Consider the following 20696-nt stretch of genomic DNA (forward strand, 5'->3'; position numbering starts at 1 on the left):
TACATAAATGTTTGTAAATTTAGATTTTATTAAATGTATAGTGTTCAAACATTAAAAATGAACCTGAATCAGCATTAACATATGCATAATGCAGAATTTGCTTACACAATATGAAAACAGATGACAAAATCATGAGTTAAATTACTCAAATTTGCATCAGTTACATTTAGACATCAGTTACTTGTAATTCGATGCATTTAGACAGTCTTCAGCAGCCCTACTGTTTGTACATTTTCATTTTAAATATTTTTGCTATATTGCTGGTGTGATGTAGTCCCTATATCCCTTCATAAAACAGAATTATGTTTATGGTCTTGCGCTTTGGTCCGATATTTATTCTGAATGTTTCTCTTGATGCTTTAGCAGTTACCATGCAGTGCATATTTGTATTTGTATTTGCATATTTGCAAGTCAAGTACAAAGGCTAAACCTCAAGTAATTTGAATGCTTATGCAACTGCCAATAATACAATACAGTACAGTTGCAGTTATGCTTTGATGGGAATAAACAATTGGTATAGATGGCAGTGCCAATGGCAGTAGTTCAATTTTCTATTGTCGTCATAAGGCGTCTTTTTCAGTCAGTTTCCTGCCTTCCTATCCTAACACTGCAAAAAACAGCAGGTCCATTACTGCTATCCTGAGGAACACAGTCTCTCTAAGAAGTCAACAGCACCTCCAACATGGAGGATTCCTCTACAGTACAAATTAAGATGTGACCACATTTACCTTTAAAGGGATAGTTCACCCAAAAATGAAAATTCTGTCAGTAATTACTCTCACCCTCATGTCGTTCCAAACCTGTAAGACCTTCATTCATCTTCGGAACACAAATTACGATATTTCTGATGAAATCAAGGCCCAGAAAGTTAGTAAGAACATTGTTAAAATAGTCCATGTGACATCAGTGGTTCAACCATAATTTTACGAAGCTATGAGAATACTTTTTGTATGCAAAGAAAACAAAAAATAACGACTGCTGATGCAGGAGCCGGCGTTCTAACATAGAACGCGCATACGCTGCACCTTATTTACAAGCAGAGGAAGATGTACGCTCTACATAAAACAGTCTTTGTATACATGTCTGAAGATTTCGACAGAGGATGATTTCAATTTTTTGCCAAGCCTTACTTATTTGAACCAGACTATACAGACGATGAACTAAGAGAGATGGATGTTCTACGTCAGAGCGCCGCAGCACCACCACACACATGTGCAGGCGCGTCAAAGACTGACACGGAAGAGAAGAAACTGTTACTGACAGTTTAAAAGTATTAAAACCATTTTTTAAAAGTAAAAGTTATTTTTGTTTTCTTTGAGCACAAAAAGAACCACTGATGGAACATTTTAACGATGTCCTTACTACCTTTCTGGGCCTTGAACGTGGTGGTTGCATTGCTGTTTATAGAGGGTCAGAAAGCTCTCAGATTTCATCAAAAATATCTTAATTTGTGTTCCGAAGACGAATGAAGGTCTTACGGGTTTGAAACAACATGAGGATGAATAATTCATGACAGAATTTTCATTTTTGGTTGAACTATCACTTTAAGGAGGAATTCCATGGGGGCAAAATGCAGTCATCTCAGTAGGAATCGATACAATTGGGAATTTCGGTTGAATGTGTATTTCACATCAGTCAAGTTCATTGAAATTTTAACACACAAATTTGCAGCAACGACCAATATAAATTTGTATGTTTAGGAAATAACTGCTGAGTAAGCGGTGCTTCATGCATCGCTACGCTATTGATAATGAATAATGGACCTAATTTGCCCAAAAAATTTAGCGGAAGTTTCACAAGCATGACCGCAATTTTGCACACACTACTTTAGGAATAGTTCACTCAAAAATCACTCTTCTGTCATCATTTACTCACCCTCATGCCATTCTAAACCTGACTTTCTTTCTTCTATGGAACACAAACATGAACACTTTTCAATATAAAGATAGTAAATAAGGGCTGTCAAACTCCAAAAATGACAAGTTGTCAGTCTTTTGAAGCCATATGATAGATGATGTTTCATGAAGAAAGCAAGTAATATAGGTTCCGAGCAACATGAAGGAGTAAATTAGGACAGAACTTTCAATTTAGTGTGAACAAATCCCTTCATTTGTACTCATATTGTCCTACTAAACCTTCAGATGACCACAAACTGCATTGCATTGTTTCCCTGCACCCCTAAGAATTGAGGAGGGTGTGCCACTGGCAGACCTGCTGTCCCTCTGACTCTTTCATCTGGGTCCAGTGCTCCTCTTGTTCCTCTGTGGTGCTGTTGAGGCCCAGAGCGACCCAGCCAACCAGCTCTCTCCTCTTCATGCTGCTCCGCCGACTGTACACTGACACCTGCAGGGTGACCTCGGACAGTTGAAATAGCGCCACCTGGAACACAAATGTCTCTTTGTAGGTTGGGTTGGGCTGGCCATGGCATACGGAGGTCTTACATTTGGACATCTCTTTCCCTTTGGAGTCCAGCATTGTAAGCTTCACGTAAGTGTCTAATGGAAAGGGAAGGGAAACAGTGAGTTAGCACCACCTGGCGGTGACAAATCAAACACATGGGCTATGTTCAGAAAGGAATAGCATCTTACTACTTATTGTATACCATGCAGTATATACTGTATTCTACTTTTTTTTAAAAAGTGAAACAGTTGGCGTTATTCCATGATAAACATTACAGCCATATCATCACATGACCTCACAATTTGTATCATGTGACCTCATCACACATTAATTTTCGGTTAAGGCTAGATGGTATACAGATTCGTCTACTGGGCATGCACACATCAATATAGTGTAATTTTTGTCACACTGTACAACAATAATTACTGTTTTTGCATTATTGTGAGGGGTAGGTGTAGACATTAATAAAACAACCTAATAGGTAGAAAACTTAATTTATTGTTAACTTCTGACTTTAGCTGTATCTCTTCTAGCCACAACCTTAATTTTCATGCTGTGCACAGTATACTCTATACTGCAGCAATAGTAAAAGTAGCACGATAGTATACTATGCCTAACATAGCCATGGAGATACTGGGTGAATACTGCCCAAATGAGAGCACACTGGCAATCACCACCCAGATAACACTGTTTCTGGTGGATCTGCAAAGTATGTCTTTATGAATGCATTTTGAGCTAACACTATGTAATGCCTTGTGCAACAAAAGTGTTCTCAGAGGTTTGTAACGAGCATTTGTTTTGTTCAAAAATGATCAATGAATTCAAGGCAAAGCTGCTTTTGCAGTGTTTACATGTATGAACATTAAATCACTGAATTGTTAAGGGTAGTAAAGTTAGCAAGATGCTAACAACCAGAATGGCAGTAAAAAAGTTTAATTTACCTTGACATCACCATTGCAGTATGTAAACTAATAATTATCCAAACTGGGATTCACCACTGGTGAGGTATGATTGTTAACCACTCATAAATGTCCCTTGTGTCTAATAAACAACTAAGAGATATTACTGAAATAGATGCCCAAAGAAATCACACTTTGTGTTCTGCATGCTCTGGCTAATCAGATAACTGAGAAACATAAAGAATTCTAACTGTTAGCATTCTCATTCATCTTGATGGCAGTTTCTTGGGAACCTGAAGTAGCCATCTTTGCTCCTTGCGGCTCATGGGTACTGTGTTCTGCAGCCAAATTGTGCTGAGCCAATCAAATTAGCCATAAAAACCATGTGACATGATTCTATAGCTAGAGCCACAGGTAAATATTGTCCAGCAGTGGCTAGCAGGACCATAATAACTAGCCAAACCTTAACCCCTTGGTTTGCCGATTTTGGGTTTATTGACATGTATTTGAAGGGCTACTAATGGTATTACCCTTCCAGCAAGACATGGTGTTCATTTACTATTGATAGTTTTCACGTGACGTCACACCCTTATAGGAACGCCCACCTGGCGGGCAAAACGAAGCTTTGCTCCACTGACAGCCAGCTATTTTTACGCAGATTGCATCAAGTAATAATGTAGTAAAACGCAGATATTAAAAGGCGAAATTCAGTAAACACCTTATTGATGATGTATATTTTGTACAGGCAAGAAGATGAAGCCAGAATTTAAACCCAATGTGCAAAGTTTCACATTAAATGGCTTCCCATAGAAAACCATTAGAAGGAAAACACTGAACGGTTAAGCGGACTGCGGTCATATTCCGGCCTCATCTGCTATGTAAACTATGCATATTAATATGGTGAATACTGAATTTGATCTTTTAATATTACTGTTTTAAATATATTACGGCACTTTAAGTGTTTTTACTTGCATTTTGTTCAGAAATACCTTTGTTTTATTCTTTTGAGAGGTGATCTAAATATTTGTGGCTGGGAAAATTGACACGTTTGTGCAGCAGTTCTATGGATGTTTTGCCCTCCAAGTCTTCAAGCTGGTCACGTGACTGAAAGCTGTCGTCAAGACCGACTGTTGTCAAAACTTTTTAAATGTATACTATAAGATTCTACCCACATATCTCTGTACATCTCACAAAAATACAGTGCAAAGAGACTTAACTGAACACACAACATCAATAAAATGCAGACGCAGTAGAGTAAGCCAGGTAAAGTAGGAAAGAGGGTGGTTTTGTACTTTCGACATGGCAGTAAACTTACCTCTCATGATATATAGTTGCCCACTAATGAAGTGTTTAACACAACAAAACAGGCCAACTACAAGACAGGACACAGAAAAAAGGAATGTGATAGAAAATAGAGTTGACAGATAAAACGAGAGCAGTTAAATCACAAGCAGAACATAGAAAAAGCATTAAGAATGCACTTATGCATGAAACAGGTTTGCTTTTAAGCGGATTGTGCAGGTGGACACGTAGATTTCTTACCGGGCAGTTTATCAGTGGCAGAGTTTTTAAAATGGCTGCCTTTGATAACCTCGGCAGACAATCTTCCTGTGGTGGAGTTGTAGAGGAGACCCAGCAGAAGCTCTGGAGTGGAGGATTCACCAGTGGAGCGGTATGACAGAGCTCCCGCACTACGAGAGACACTCACCACTGATCCACAGCCCTGAAGAACAGTGACAATAAAGGATTACCATTATAAAAATGGATAGTTCTGACTCTGAAATCGGATTGGCTATGGACAATGTATACTGCATGCACACAAACACTGCTTACAGGAACAGATGTGCCAGGCTCTAGTGTAACAGGCAGCGCAAGCTTGCCCTGCAGATTGAGTTTGGTTAAGTAGAACACCTTCTCTCCTAGGACCTTCTCCTTCTTCATGCGCCTCACACTGTAGAGACGGAACCGGACTGCATAGTCCCCCAAGGCCTCCTTCTCCACACATGAGAAGCGAAATGTCTCCGTGAAGACGGGACAGGGTCCCTTCTGCACTCCTGTCTTGGCCCTCTGCTTTTTGGTGGGCAGTAGAACCAGGTGGACCTGCCAAGAAATGTTTCCTGTGCTCTTAAGGGTTGGAATATCTGTGGCAGCGGTCACTGTCACCGCAAGCCGTTGTTCGCTAGGGTCATATTCAAATGCCACATCCAGTGTGCCGTATTTCCCCAGTGCCTCTGGTTCATATGTTTCTGGAAGGGGTGGGACTAAGCTATCCTGTCAGAGAAAAGGAAAAACGGGGCAGGTGGGATAGAGGAAATGGAGGGTTCAGAAATGGTAAATTATGCATATGCATTTAAAATGTACAGCTCAAAATTCTTGAGGTTGCCTGTGTTGGTGACAAGGTGGTACAATAAAGACCATTAAGGAGGTCATATCATATATTTTTTAGTTATCTTCTTCTTCTTGATGTCATAATTTACTTTTTATGACTGTTTTCCAATCTGCCCATTTAGGCTTGTATCATATTGTAACAGCGTACCGTAATCCACACCGAAATGTAACTGAAAAGATCAGACATAAATGATCAGGAACCTTGTAAAGAATAAAGGTTAGTAGGTCTTTCCTAGTGTTAGGAGCCTTTTGAATGATATGCAGAGTTGCAGGTGCTACACACATCCATGAGAAGTGAAATGTCTGGCTGACTTTCCATTTTACAATAGTAAAATGAACATGAATAGTTTTGAAACACTAAATAGTCATCATTGGTATGTTGACGGTCAGGTTTTGAAATGTATTCATTTGACATCATAAAATTATTCAAGTTCAGAATGTGCTGTTTTTGCAGCTTAGTTTCAGTAAAAGCTCTTTTTGGACTGGGAAGTAAATTTCAAGTTCTACTATGATTTTATCTCCAAAGATCAAGCAATATGATTCCTCATGATATGACACCCACTGAAGTAGCCTGGCTTCTCGTATAGTGTGAGAAGTATATGTAGGTATTCAGGCTTTCAGTGTCTCCAATTACAGACAAACTCAAAGGCAAACTTACCAGATGTGGCCAAAATGAGCCAAACCCCAGCCTGAGAATCCTTGAACTGTCCTCCTTGCTCCTCATAATTAAAACCATCAATGATATGACTCATTCATGTGACAATGAAATGAAATTTTAATAATCAACTGAAAATATTACTTCACAATGTTCTAAAAAGAGGACACTAGTGAATGGGAATGCAAACAGACAGGAATGGGGAAAAAAGAGAAATGGATGACAGGCGTCTTGTTTATCAGTTTGGCGATGCATACTTTGACTCAAAGAAAACTAAATGGATTTTTAAAAATCCCATGTCAAAAAACATGGGATTTGTGAAAAAAAACAAAAAAAAACATTTACAAATATTTGTCTCAACATAAACTGCAGTGAACAGCTCTCTTTGAGCCATAACAACACTGTAGATTTCGACAGTTTGATCGGTGAATCTGAAGGTGGGGCTGTGATCCTTACAGAAGGACACATCGGAAACGACGGGCCGAATCGCTCACCTCCGGCCCCAAAACAGCTGTGCTGTCACTAGGTGCGTCCTCTTCATAGCCCTTATTCAGGTAGCTCTCTGTGTCCTCAGGGTCTTCACTGCCCTCACTGATCTCACTTCCACTGCCCTCTGCTGAGTCACTGCGGCCCCTTGAGCCACCCTTGAGATCATCTTTGTCCCGGTACGGTGGAGGCTGAAGTTCATTCAGGGAACTTGAACCTTTTTTCCTTTTAACTGGATAGCAAGACAGAAATGCAATATGATTTCAGCATAATTAAGAGTATTTCATCAGTCAGACAATCAGTGTACAATATTTACCCTGCTCAGCAGAGGCCTCACTGCTGCAATCTTCATTTTCAGCATCCCTGTCTCTCCACCCACTTCTCTGCTCATGACAGGATGAGTCCTTGTGTCTTTTTGGTGTTTCATCCTCACTCTCAGATGATCCTTTTTCTGGACAACTCCCGTCTAAGAAAGAACGGAAATCTACAAATTCAGATTCTAAAAATGCCCTAAAATATCTTACAGTAAAGCTTTTGCAGACCAGTTGTAGGAAAGATGAGAATGAGTCCTTATTCTTTTTTCCTACCCTCTTATAATTTCAAACCCATGTGCTGGTATTTTAAGACAAATGTTTAAAGAATCTTTACACAGATTTCATCAAAAACCAGCTTAAAAACCCCCAAAAACCCACACAAATACGTCTTCATAATCTCTATGATAGTTTATGTAAAGTAGAAAAGACGAAAGACACAGAAAGAAGAGATGGCAATTTAAATAATTAACTTATAATCTTGCAAATTCTCCAACTAGACTGTATTGCATGCAGAATTTAAAAACTCCAACTTTTGTATTTGATGAAAAAAGAAACAGCTTTAGCAAGGTTTGGCACAACATGAGACTAACAGAATTTTTAAAGGTGAAGTGTATAATTTCTGAGACACTGGCAGCACGAAACAAAAGTAATCTATTTCCCACACACTCAAACCTTCACCACACTCTGAACCTACTTCCAATGTTTGAGCAAACAGGTAACACCCACCACAAAAGTGATATGCTTTGTTGAGCTAGAAGTTGACAAGTTGGCTACAGTGTTTTACTCTTTGAGATGTCAGCCAATAAATGGCTTAAAGTTATCTCTAAATGCCAAATTGGGGCATGAAAGTATTTTAACAGCGGAAACTTTACACACTTCACCTATAAATAGGAAAACACCAGTAAAAGTAGGGCCGTAAATAAAATACACAAGCTCTGGGACGTATTTTTTATAGTTCTGCCCCATTTTTCCTGGGTCCAATGAGTAGGTCAGGGATGCTCATTCCTGTTCTTGAAGATCTGTCTTTCTAAAGCGTTCCAAGCCTGCTATAACATAAATGTTTGTAATTATCAAGTGTTCCTGAAAGTCTTCAGTAGCTGGTTCAGGTGTATTTCATTAGGGGTTGAAGGTTAACTATGCCAGAAAAAAAAGATCTCCAGTTACAAGTCTGAGCAGGAGTACCCCCAACTCTGCACTTTATGGCCGCATTTACATCACATGGTTCAACTGACCCAGATTGGATATCACCCATGAACATGTAAGCAGGAAAAAAATCAAATGGATTCTGATATTCTCAGATCGGTTATTGGGTTGGGGGTACTCAGGGACCAGGTATGAGAAACACTGTAGAGAACCCTAGTGGGCCATCCTGGTCACAAGACAATTTTCCTGGTAGTTCTCCCATGATGACAGCCCTAATCAGGAGTAAGACAGCAAATATTATAAAGAGAAAGATTCATTTGTGTGTCCTTGGATGAAGACTAGTGTAGAATAAAGGGAGTGATGAAAAACCAAAGAGAACCAGTGATATAGATCCATCTCGTCAGAAGAGCATAACACGGCAAGTCCAGCATACAGTCTCACCTTTACCTCCTTTGTCTTTTCTTCTGTCTGTACCATCTTCTTCAACACTATTGTGCTCTCCATTCTTTTCATGCTTTGATGCTGATATATCAGTATCACCAGAAATTTCCTGAGAGTCCTGACTATTACCTGGGTGCATGCCGTTAGCATTTTCATTGTGGTTGTCACCTTCATTCTTGTGTTTGCCAGATGAGGAAGCATTCTCTTCCTGAGCGACAGACTCTGCCTCTTTTGATGCTTGGTCACTGTTCTCTTTCTGACTGTCTGAGGTCGGAGACGAGCTTTGTGGTTGGTTTGGGTCCCTCCTTTTACGATACCAACCTTTAGAGGGAGCGTAACACCACTCCCACTCCTCCTCCTCAGCTTTTCTTGCTTCCTCTTGTCTTTCTTTCTCCCTCTGGACTTCCTCTTCATCTATTTCAATAGTCCACATAGAGTTCTTTTTTGATTTTCGGCTTTTTCGACCTTCTCCTTCTCCACTGTCTGCAGCATTACCTTCTGTCTCCTGACGCTTCAGTTTGCTGTTCTTCCTCTCCTTTTGGACTTCTTCTGAAGAACCTTCAGCATCCTTGTCATCTTCTTCGGTCTGTACTTTGTGGATGATTGTATTGACCTGCTCCGTTAGTTGGTCACTGACAGTGTAGGTAACATCACTCACCGCAGAGGACAAATCATCCACGGCAGTTGAGACGGTGTTTGAGACAGTGTCCAGGAGGGAACTGACAGAAGGGAGGCTCTGTTGGAAGCTCTTGAAAAACGCCATTGTTTTGTGCCTTTGGTGTGTCTTCTAACCGACCACAAATTCTGTTGAAGAGTCAGCTCGTACATTAATCTTTAAGATCTTTCTCCAGTAATATTTTGGTTATAAGCATGTCTTATTTAAGGAACAAGGATGACATACAAGTGTCTTAAAGCCTAGTGAGCTAACTTGATATCTGCTGCCTATATTAAGGTGACCAGACGTGCCAGTTTCCGGGGACATGTTCGGCACAGGATTTCTAAATTGCCTAAAACAACCAGATCGATCGTTGTATGACTTCAAAGTACCGCGAGAGCTATAGAGATGTTGTCATACAATGATCAATCAGCGCAACAAACAACCAACACCTCGTTATTTTAGGCAATTTAGAAATCCTGGGCAGAATGTGTCCCTGGTAAGTGGCATGTCTGGTCACCTTAGCCTATATGGCCAACATTCTAACCTAGGGGTGTCCAAACTCAGCCCTGGAGGGCCACTGTCCTGCAGAATTTAGCTCCAACTTCCCTCAACATACCTGCCTAGACATTTCTAGTATGCCAGATAAGACTATGATTAGCTGGTTCAGGTGTGTTGTATTATAATTTGTTGGACAGTGGCCATCCAAGGAGCAGGATCGGACACCCCTGTTCTAACCAAAATATAATCTATAATCTAAAATATAATCAAATTGAGCAAACAGTATGAATATTTGTCATGCTGTCATGGCATGCTGGAGGGCTACAAGCTCTGAACCCAGGGAACTCCTCCATATCCCAAGCTGGGATAGGAAAAGTTAGGAGTGAGGAGTTTGGGTGGAGGAGGGATGTCAAAAAACTCTTGTGGGACAATGGTAATTTGGCTGTATATATATATATAGTTCATTATCTGAACGTGCTCCACCTATGCTAAATTGGTGGATTATTTGAACATGCTCCTCCCAAACTTTGTTAATATAGAATAATTAAAACCTCAAAGGCAGGGGTGTCTAAACCTGCTCTTGCTCTAGGATCAGAATTTGCCATATTTATAAATATATATATATATATATATTTTTTTTGCAATTTCTTGTAAATTTTTATATTTACAATTTAAGATGGACCTTAGAAATGCTAGAAGGTCTGCTCACTGGGATTTGATACACAGCCATACCCATGTACACATTCACTGAAAGCTCTAAGTATTTACCTTGCAAACCTTTGTTAAAACCTTCAAAACGTGGCAGATCACTGCTTGGGGTCTCCACTGAAAGCTTGCTGCTGAGGTAAAGAAAAAACAGAGCGATCACGGCCATGAAGACAGCAATGGAGGACAGGACACCTAGCAGTTCAGGAGATACTAAAGGAAAAAATAGAAACAGAGAAAGAGAAAGCATAGAGTTGGAGGACAAAAGCTGAGAAAGTAAAGGTCAAGAGTTGAGAATTTGATCTACCTAGATAACAGATAAGCATTGTAGATGGTGATGGATGCTATCATGAGTTCCTTCCGTAATGACAGAGCAATAAAAGGAAAAGTTAGTCTCGGAGTCAATATGGCACAAATCACACTGCCGTTGTTGTATTACTTTCATGTTTTTATAAATACATACAGATGACTGATGCCCTCCATATGTTGCATAAGATCACTGAGAGCATTTTTAACTACTTTTAAACATGTACAACTGCAACTCACTACACTCTGTACAGTATAGACCAAAATAATGTGGGGACCAACAGTTATGACCACTAATGAAGATGTTTCTAATTTGCATTGTACAATTTAATATACATTTTAAAGATTATATTGTAACAATTTAAGTGAAACCTTTTAATTAAAAAAGTACAAAGCAGTAATCTAAACTTTTGTACCAGAAGTTAGATCGGTGCCAAATTTCCTTATTTTATTAATGATAATATTTTATCTAAATTACTTATTCAGTATATGTCATAGCAAATATACTATATTTTCAAAGTGGTCTCAGACTTTTGGACCCCTTCAAAGATAGACTATTAAGAAGCTTTCACAGTAATAAGCTGATCAAACAGATCTTGCATGTATCTTTCATGTGTATGTTTCAAGATAAGATTTGAATATAAACCTTCAACGAACCTCCTACTTATAGTAGAAACATGAGAGTAAAGCACAGACTTTCTCTGCTTCTTCAACAGACCATGAAATATACATCGGTCACAGTTTATTTAAACCTGTGCGTTACGATCAGAAAAAACCAAACTGTAAAAGCACTCAACACTCCAGCAAATATTACCACAATCTGCAGATAACAAGGAGTCCTTCGATATCTCCTAAATCCAATAATCTCTTCTTTAGTCAGTTTGTGGATCTTTATATCTCATCTGCCAATGTTCCTTATTCCTCATCAGTTAGGCCATATTTAAAAGGTTTGCCTTCCATCTCTTGCAGTGAGTGAATCTATAGCACCCGTCTTCCATCTATCTCTCCCAGTGCTGAATAATTCACTAGTCTAAGGTAACTGGATGCCCCTTCACACTTTGTGCAAACAATACCACAGGACCTTCCATTGGAACCTACCCTACATTAACCTGAAACTGGATTGACTCATATGTAAATGGAAAACACATGTCCACATGCTAACTGGACCATAGATAGACAGGGATATCAATGAGGCTGACAGATAATACAGAATAATTTGGAAGATATATTTCAGAGACACTGAAATTTATTTAAGACACGTCCACTAATTAGTGCTCACGTGAACCACCAACAAGTTTAGACTATAAAGCATCGAATAGCATTTTGTACTATAGAGATCGATTTACTACAGAAAATATCTTTATGCATGTACTCAACAGTATACTTTTCAGATCTATGAGTTACCCCATAATATGATAATGCAAGCAAATGCGAATTTGCTAATCCAAATGAACTCAAATCCCATAAGGCAAAGCTGCTACGATCAATTTTTGACATTTCAACCATAATCTTCCACTGCTGCCTATTGTTATGTAACACAATCTTCCCCTTTGCTCTGTGGCTGTGATAGACGGAGACAAAGACATGCTTATTTAAATATCAGCCACTAAGTAGTAGAAATTGTGTTGTTTACACATAGGTCTTCCTGCTCATAGTAACACAATCCTTTGTCGTGAATTAATAATGACCCTTGTTTTTGTTCACGAAACCTGATAGGTCATTCATAATTGATAGAAGTGTGGGACAAGGGAGGTGAGGGGGTACAAAAATATTTTATCTATTACAAAGTCTAAATTTGTAATACAATAAATATTCAGGAGCAATCGGTGCATGTTATCGTGGATGAGGAAGATGCTCTCACCTCTTCTAGCACAGATGAGTTCATGAACACCACAGCTCCGCCCCCCACCTGAGGACAGGAAACAGCAATCAAGAAAGTGCCTACTAACTTTCTTTGACTCTCTCTTCTATTTATGTCACTGACTTGACAATTCATATTCTATATGCGCACTGCGGGGACACAGTTTAAAATAAGTAGTTGTTAAAATTTTGCCAGTGACATTCAGATTAATGATGATGCATATATCTCTTACACACACACTTTTAGTCAGAGCTTTCTCGAAGGAGCATGATTTTGTACACAGTGTGCTGGTTGGCAGAGCACTATATCTTTCTGGCGCAAGCTCTTTCATTTTCTTTCCATTAATATTGTCACATACCATTCTTAAAGCAATAGTTCACCCAGAAAAGAATGACTGATTAAAAAAAAAAAAAAAAGATCATTTACTCATCCTCATGTTGTTCCGAACATATGACTCTCTCATTTCTTTGGAAACACAAAAGTAAGCATTTTTGAAGAATGTCCTGGTCTATCTTTTCTATGCAATTAAAATGAATGGTGACTGAACTGCAGGCCTACCGGATTCGTCAATGAATCATTCAGATCGGTTTTGTGAATTTTATCAATTGCTACATAAACAAAGCATAAATTTGTCTAAACAGTGAGAGCACTTCTAGGAGAGCTAGAGCAGATGTCAAGAACTTAAGAACTTCAATTTCAGTTTGTTAAAGCGTTGTTATTAAAACTAAAGCTAAAAATCGTTTCCATTAATTGAAATAAAGCTGAAATCAAATAAAATATATATTTTAGATGATTAAAAAACGAATGAAAATTAGTAATGTTGCAACTAATAAAATAAGTCAAAGTAATAAAAATACTAAAAATAAAACCAAAACAATAAATTACAGCTATATAGAAGCATTACAACTAATTTCTAAACTGATAACTTACATAAAAGAAAAAAAGAAAAACAAACAAAAAAAATAGTACATAAACAATACTAAAACCATTGGTCTGTTAACAAAATCACTATTGTATCAATCCGGAGTTATGTGGACTACTTTAATCACATTTTTACAGCAATTACTGAGGCCTGGCATCTTCATTCTATGGTCATTATTTGGATCGAAAAGGTCAATCATGGCTTTCTTCAAAATTTCTCATTTTGTGTTTCATGGGACAGGATCAGACCGGACAACGTGGGAGTGACCGAGTTGTACTTTTTGACTGAATCGCTTTTATTTTGCCATACTGTATTATTGACAGTTTCTTTACTTAGAGTTGATACTCTTAGGCATTTCCACTTCTTTCTTTTTCAAAATTACAAGTTATTTAGGTTAGTGAAAGTGTCTTCAGATTTTAACAAAATGTGTTTTCTGATAATTATCTGATTATGTAAGCTACTGCTCTTCGTAAACACACTAAATACAAAAAAAGTGTCATGCTATTGCCATGATTTGGATAGAGTAGAATGGTAATCTTTAAATCGGAGTAGCATGTCAATCATGTTATCATTCAGTACCATGTTATTAACATATCCAATCTCCTTCAGGAAATTTTTTTTTTTTTTTTTTAAATACATTTTTCTCGTTTGCTAATGTCAAACTTACACCGGATGACATTGTATCAGCGAGTAAGCCGTTTTGTAGTTTTACTAATGCTACAACTTCATAGGACCACCTGGCGGGTCAAAGACATGAATAACAGATGGAGACCTTGCGCACATGCTGCTATTAAAAACACTGACCATTTCATAACGCGACGACATAATATCAACAAACAAACAGATGAAAACTTAAGCACACTATGAATTAAGGATTCTCCAGTCTTTGCACATGCATTTTTCATAATTAAAAAAGCGTTATTGTGTTCATATATTTAGCATCCAAGCAATACGGTTGCAATACTCTATATGGCTGGGTCCGCATTGGTGCAGTAGCACCTATAGCCAAGTCAAAAATGCATTAGAACTTACACTTAAAAATAAAACCGCTTACGTTTAACATTCTTCATCGTCTCGCGTAAAAACGTACGTTCAGACCGACCCTGTCATATGTTGTTACCTATAAAGATCACGGTGTACTCTACCCACGCTGGTCAGTGATGATACTCACCCTCAAACGCCATGATGCTGTGAATGGGACGTGATACGGGGTGGTGTAGAGAGAAAGTGTTTCCATGCTGTGAGAGGGAGGAGAGATGCTGGGACAGTGATGCATGCTGCAGCACGCTTGACACAAACATACACTGTAAAAAGTGGCAACCTACAGTTATTTCTACACTATCTTAGGGTGAACTGAGGCGAGCTGGTTGATATCAATTGCGGTTCCGAATATCAGCACGTCTGTGATTCAGTCATATGCAGAAGGTTGCAGTGTTTAGATTCAGAACATTCCCCTGTGTCTTATTGAAATGATACCGTCCCAGCCAGAGCCGTTGAGAAACAGAGTTGCGACACGCTTTGATCTCGCCGCCGCGCGGTCACGTGGTTCATGGAGCTCTCAATAGTTCCAAACAACTCCGCGCTGTCAATATGTTTGAATGGGTTTAAGTAGGATATACAGCAGTTTCACTATATTTGCAGCGATTTCTAGTGATTATTAACAGATAATGTGCATTGATTGTGGTAACTATGCTGACTACGTTTAAAGGTGCTTTATGTAGGATTTTGACTCTACTAAAGCATAAAAATACCATAATATGTTTGCAGATATTTAAGAAACATGCTAAATTAACATACTTGTTTATCTGAAAAACAATGCTACAGTCAGTTATTCTCCTTTGAAAATGTGCATTCCGGCCCAGAATGTGTTTGTTATGGTTTGTGAAACCCGCCCACTGACAGTTTACCCAATTGTATTTCGGCACCCCGGGTTGCCAGTTGGTGGAAAACACAATACAATACGTATTTAATTGTATTCATCCTCATGTGCGCTCGTTCCTGTTGGTGTCATTAATATGGCAACCTGCCTGCGTCAAGTCTGAGGAGGAGGGGCCGGGTGAAAAAAAACATCTCCAATATTTTGAATTTGGACTGCAATAACAGACACAAAAAGGTAAGTGATACAACAGGATGGTTTATTGACAGGTAATGCTGATCGTGTGGAGAGAAAGGCAGGTGAGTATCTTGTCACTTTGCACAATTCTTAGAGTCTTAGCTGGGAACTGAAGGGACTCTCTTTCACAGGATCGATGGAGGTCGGGAACCGGAGATGACTGGATACGTCGCCGGAGGGTCACAGAAGAAACATTGGAGAACTATAAGGTAAATATACACAGGTTAGTGCACACAGGGTCTGGTGACGGTTCAGGGTGGTGAACTGTAGGGATGAGGGAGTGTGCAGAGTGTGCAGATATAGTGGAGCTGATGAGTGCTGACAGGTGCTGGTGATCAATAACGAGGAGATCGTGAACAGGTGAGTGTGGTGACTGGGCTGGTGACAGATTCCTTGACATAACCTCCCCGTAACAATTCCACTGGGGAGGGGAGGGGAGGGGAGGGGAGGGGGGCACCCTGGAGGCCGGTGCAGGACAGGAACACTGGGGAGGCCTGCAGGTGGAACAGGAGACACGGGAGCCATGGCGGATCAGGGGTCTCGGGCGGCCATGGCATATGTTGGCGTGTGTCTGGAATGCAGTCTCGGATGAAAAGTCTTGATGATTTCAAGGTTTTGGACTCGCGATCACGTTCTTCCGGGTTGAAGAGTGATGAATTCCAAAGATGTTATTCTGGTTCTGAGGTCCGAGCAGCTTTGGTTGAATGGAAAGTCAAGGCCGCAAAGCCTGGCGCAAGACTTAAGGGTCCAGAAGAGTTCTAGATCACATCCTTCTAGGATCTAATCACAGACTGAGATATGTTGGAGCCCTCCGTGCATGCCTGTACTGGCTTAGGCTCTCCACACGGGCAGCAATCCAGAGATTTAGCAGTAGAGCTTTTGCAGAAGAGAGCGCAGGCGGAACTGTGCGTGAGCCATTTAAGATCTGCGAAGAGTCACGCCTCTCAAGATGGGCTTGACCAATGAGAAAGGCTGAATTTCCAAGTGGGAGTTTGGAAATACTGGGGGGTTTTATGACCCTTTGTCTGAAAGCATGGTAATTTGGAAGTTGAAGTTATACAACTATTAAAGATTCTTAGGACACAAACATATTGGATCCGTAGCCTCCTGCAAATAGTGACTTTTGAACGTACGACAGCACGAATCAATGGGGCCAAGCCATCTACCATTGATGCTTGGCAGTGCTTTCTCTTTGATATACGTGACTGTATAAAGGAGTGACTTATGTTTTTCTTGTCCTTCCCTCTCTCCCTTCCTCTGACTGGACTTTGAGATATTGAGTATGTGTCTGTTTTTTTTTTTTTTTCTTTTCTTTTTGGATGTTATGTATGGAAAAAAAAAAAAAAAAATGTTGATAAAGATTCTTAGGACACTAATATGTTGCATAGGTATCAACATGTAATATTCACTCTCAATTAGATCATCCGAAGACAAATTGATAGAGACCAGACACGGTATAAGTTAAAATGATATTAATTAACAAGTGATCTATCATAAGCATGCAGAAAACAGTATACAATACACAAAAACATATACAAGAACAGTAATAATAAACACAATGACCTGAATGATATGTGTCTTCATTCAAAGAAAGGTTTTTCTATTAATTAATTAGAGAATAGTCCATTTTTATGGCATAATGTCTTTCCTATAGGAAAAAGATAGTGTGAGTTGCTCTGCATTTGCATTCCTTTGAGCAATAAAACTAGTGCTATCTGATGGGTTGCCATGGGACCGGGGGCCTGAAGTCTTTGACAGTCCTACTGCCACCGGGTATGTGTATTGGGTGAGGGGTCTGTGACTATTTGTTAATCTAATAACTAATTGATTTGTTAAATCAAATGCAAAATTGTGTGTCTGATTGGTCCAAATGCTACACTGGGCTGGTGACAGAGATTCCCTGACACCCATATGGCTGTTTAATAAATATAGCCTACATATATTTAGCTCTACTCTAGTTGCTGTAATGAGTTTTACAGGTCATAATAGCTTGCTTATTTATTTTATGTTTTACATTGTAGGCTATATCTAGACATTATCAAACACTCAATGTTTACAAGTTTTGCTTTTTTTAAATGTTGAATTTAAAAAGATTAATACTCACATCCCAGTATTATAATATGACATTTATGTAAGAAGACAATATAATTGAATGTTAAAAATGCCAGCAAATACGGAATTTAACCCAATAAAAATTAAAATAACGTTTAAAAAAAACAAACAAAAGGCAACCAACTGCATTCAGGGAAACTTTTTCTTGTATTCCTTTAATGGGCAGTCTTCACTGAAACTCATTCAGCTTCCTACAGGGAGAGAAAAAAATTGCAGAAAGACTAAAAACTTAAAAATATGACAACTTGTCGGTGCCGATAGCCTTGTGAATACCGACTTGTAATCAGTTGGTAATTTTTTATAATTATTTATTTTCTATTGGCGGGCATGCTGTAGTTTATCCTAATTTATGTCTTCATATGCCCAAACTAATGTAAAGGCTGTTCCAACAGTGAATGATGAATACAGACTCGAAATGTATTCAGTTGATTTATTTTGAAAAACACAAATATGAACAGTAAAATACACTCAAATTACTAATAAAAACATAGGATATACAGCAAAATATGAATGAAAGCATTCAAGACGTTCTGTGCTCAGCATCATTATAAACAGCTATGCTAGCGTAACATTTGCTAGCAGACATTTCAGATAATTAAGGAAAGATACCTCACAGAGGTATAAATATTAACAAAAGTACTTAAAGTAGACCGTGGGTAATGTTACTTAACCAATCTGACGCAGTTGTTGAACTTTTTTTGGTATAACCAACGAGAAACAGAAATGTCAGACCTGTACTCTCCTCTTCAGCAGCTGGGCTGTGTAGGGTTTGATACATAAATAATATAATTTAGCTCAAAGGGAATCATTTATGATTTTATAGGGAATTTGAACAGAATCACTGTTTTGCAGCTGATCACTGAGTCGGCAGCGATTCACTGAACGAGCCGTATAACATTAATTCTGCACTGGATATTAAAATCCAAAATATAGTGAAAACACTATTAATAAGCACAGTAACAAGATCGGCAGATTAAGACATTAACTTGTAAGCACATAACACAAGATACTTCTCTTTTCAATATAAATAAGACTTTATTTATATAAACCTAAGACATAAACTAATCTAACACATGAACACACACATTCACACGTTGCAGAAAGAGAGAAATTATGAGTTTAGAGAATGAGAAATCCCAAGTTTATAGCAATATGTGCTATTGCACAGACCTGAACAACCATCAATCACTTAATTAACCCTCGCATGGAGTTTCTCAATGAGGCTAAAATTTATATTAAATGCACCAGCTCAGTTATACCTGAAGGTTACTTGCTTGCGTTGCCTTTGTGTTACAGGAATTCCCTTTTGTCGTCGTCGTCGTCGTTGCAGGAAAAGGGGTTTCCCGAGTTGGTGATTGGCTGGAAGTTCAGTAGTCGTTGAAGTGATGTCTTGGGCGTTGGCTGAGGATGCGGAGTTGGTCTGGTTGAAGTTTTGAGGCGGTCACAGGCTCGAGTTGAACTTGAAGACAAGGCGTGGCGGCAAAACTTAAACTGAGAACACGAAACTCGCAACAGAAAATAAACTAAAGTAAAATAAAGAAAGGGTGTAACGAGACTAGGTGGTTTTTCTTTTCATCGTGGTGTTAAGAAGCAACTGGCCTGTAGGCCAGAGCACGCTCAAAGAGCGCTAAAAACAGCGTCAAAACGCGGTGGCAAAAAGAAGAAGGGAAGAGAGACGAGCGAGAAGGGAAGATTTGATGAGTTTTTAAACTCAGCTTCTGGACACATCCCATTTGGTGTCTTGACCAATTAGATAGGCTATTTTCTTAGCTAGGGTTGTTCATTCCATCATAAATCAGCATGTTATCAGTCACATGGTCTGAATTTTACACACTCTTGCAAAGTATACTTTTGGATGTGATTTCTATAACCAGAATATGATACATTTGACAAAGAATCAATTGGGAGAAACGTTTCAAGCTAGAATTGTCAAGCTCATACATACCAAACACGACTAAACCTTAAAGTCATTCAATAGTTATTAAAAAGACATGCATAATATGTGCTTAAAACATGTCTAATGTGTGGTTACATACATAATATAGTGTTATGCCTAGCAATGTCCTTTTAGGATGATTTTATCTGCATATAAAAAGAAAGTCTCTGTGTAGTTTTATGTAGGACATCGGGACATGTTCGGTGAAGACCAGAGAGAGGTTAAAAGGTCTCCTAAAGAATTTCAGTCTCAGTCTTTGTCTTGTATGGGTGGGGAAAAGTCAATCTAAAGAAGCTCGTGATTTCCAGCGTGGAACGCATGTGATGGCCATCTCTTTGACCATAAGTCTTGATTACTTGTCCCAAATTTGACGATCTCCTTCCGGCATTGTACTTATCAATAAGTATTCTTTTGTCTTAATGTTGCGAGCTGTTCTGTGAAAGAGGCTTGTTGGTAAGGCTTGCTCCAGACTCATGGCGCCAGAGTACCATGGACAGATTTATGATGTCCTGTTGGGCTTTTCTGGAATTTCGGCTCCTCAGGTTTCGATGTTCTGATCGAATCTTAGTTTTGTCTGACTCGTTCTGATCCTACAGCTGCATTCAGCCCCGACAAAACAGTGCAAAATGTTTTTTAAACGGAAACGGTGGTGCACTGAACACCCTGTTCTGATGACACAAGTGTTGCAACTATGGCAGCTATGAAGGCCATTCTTTGTGTTCTTTTTGAAGAATTTCCGTAGGCTGATGAAATTGGTATAAATACATTTAATACTGCAAAATACGCTCGACAAACAAGTCTTCTAATATCTTCAATTGTTGCGCATACCCAGTTGCAGGGACACATTTGGCAAATTTAC

At 39.0% G+C, this 20696-nt stretch overlaps 1 protein-coding gene across 11 annotated transcripts; it reads right to left on the reverse strand.

Moving 5' to 3' along the window:
• Positions 1-16: 16 nt before the first annotated feature.
• syt14b (synaptotagmin XIVb) lies at positions 17-15176 on the reverse strand. Of its 11 annotated transcripts, none has more exons than XM_058757016.1 (10): positions 14848-15176; positions 12755-12802; positions 10651-10718; positions 8727-9530; positions 7145-7294; positions 6837-7060; positions 5133-5570; positions 4842-5022; positions 4615-4671; positions 17-2495 (listed from the first exon to the last, which is right to left on the reverse strand). In XM_058757016.1, exons 4-10 carry the CDS (start codon positions 9487-9489, stop codon positions 2179-2181), a joined length of 2130 nt encoding a protein of 709 aa, XP_058612999.1. In that variant the 5' UTR covers positions 9490-9530; positions 10651-10718; positions 12755-12802; positions 14848-15176; the 3' UTR covers positions 17-2178. The 11 variants fall into 11 exon arrangements, with proteins under 11 accessions (XP_058612999.1, XP_058612998.1, XP_058613002.1 ...); XM_058757015.1 differs by having other exon boundaries at positions 10651-10721; XM_058757019.1 differs by having other exon boundaries at positions 8856-9530; positions 10651-10800.
• Between the last annotated feature and the right edge of the window lie 5520 nt (positions 15177-20696).

The sequence above is a fragment of the Onychostoma macrolepis genome, chromosome 20, assembly GCF_012432095.1.
Source record: "Onychostoma macrolepis isolate SWU-2019 chromosome 20, ASM1243209v1, whole genome shotgun sequence".
NCBI classification, from domain to species: domain Eukaryota; kingdom Metazoa; phylum Chordata; class Actinopteri; order Cypriniformes; family Cyprinidae; genus Onychostoma; species Onychostoma macrolepis.

What these genes read in the sequence shown, in the direction of transcription:
- syt14b (XM_058757016.1), bottom strand. Translation starts at nt 9,489, where the DNA reads ATGGCGTTTTTCAAGAGCTTCCAACAGAGCCTCCCTTCTGTCAGTTCC. An exon ending in TGAGGCCTCTGCTGAGCAGG is followed by an intron (nt 7,061 to 7,144) that starts GTAAATATTGTA and finishes CTTGCTATCCAG; the next exon opens with TTAAAAGGAAAAAAGGTTCA. An exon ending in AGCCTGGCACATCTGTTCCT is followed by an intron (nt 5,023 to 5,132) that starts GTAAGCAGTGTT and finishes ACTGTTCTTCAG; the next exon opens with GGCTGTGGATCAGTGGTGAG.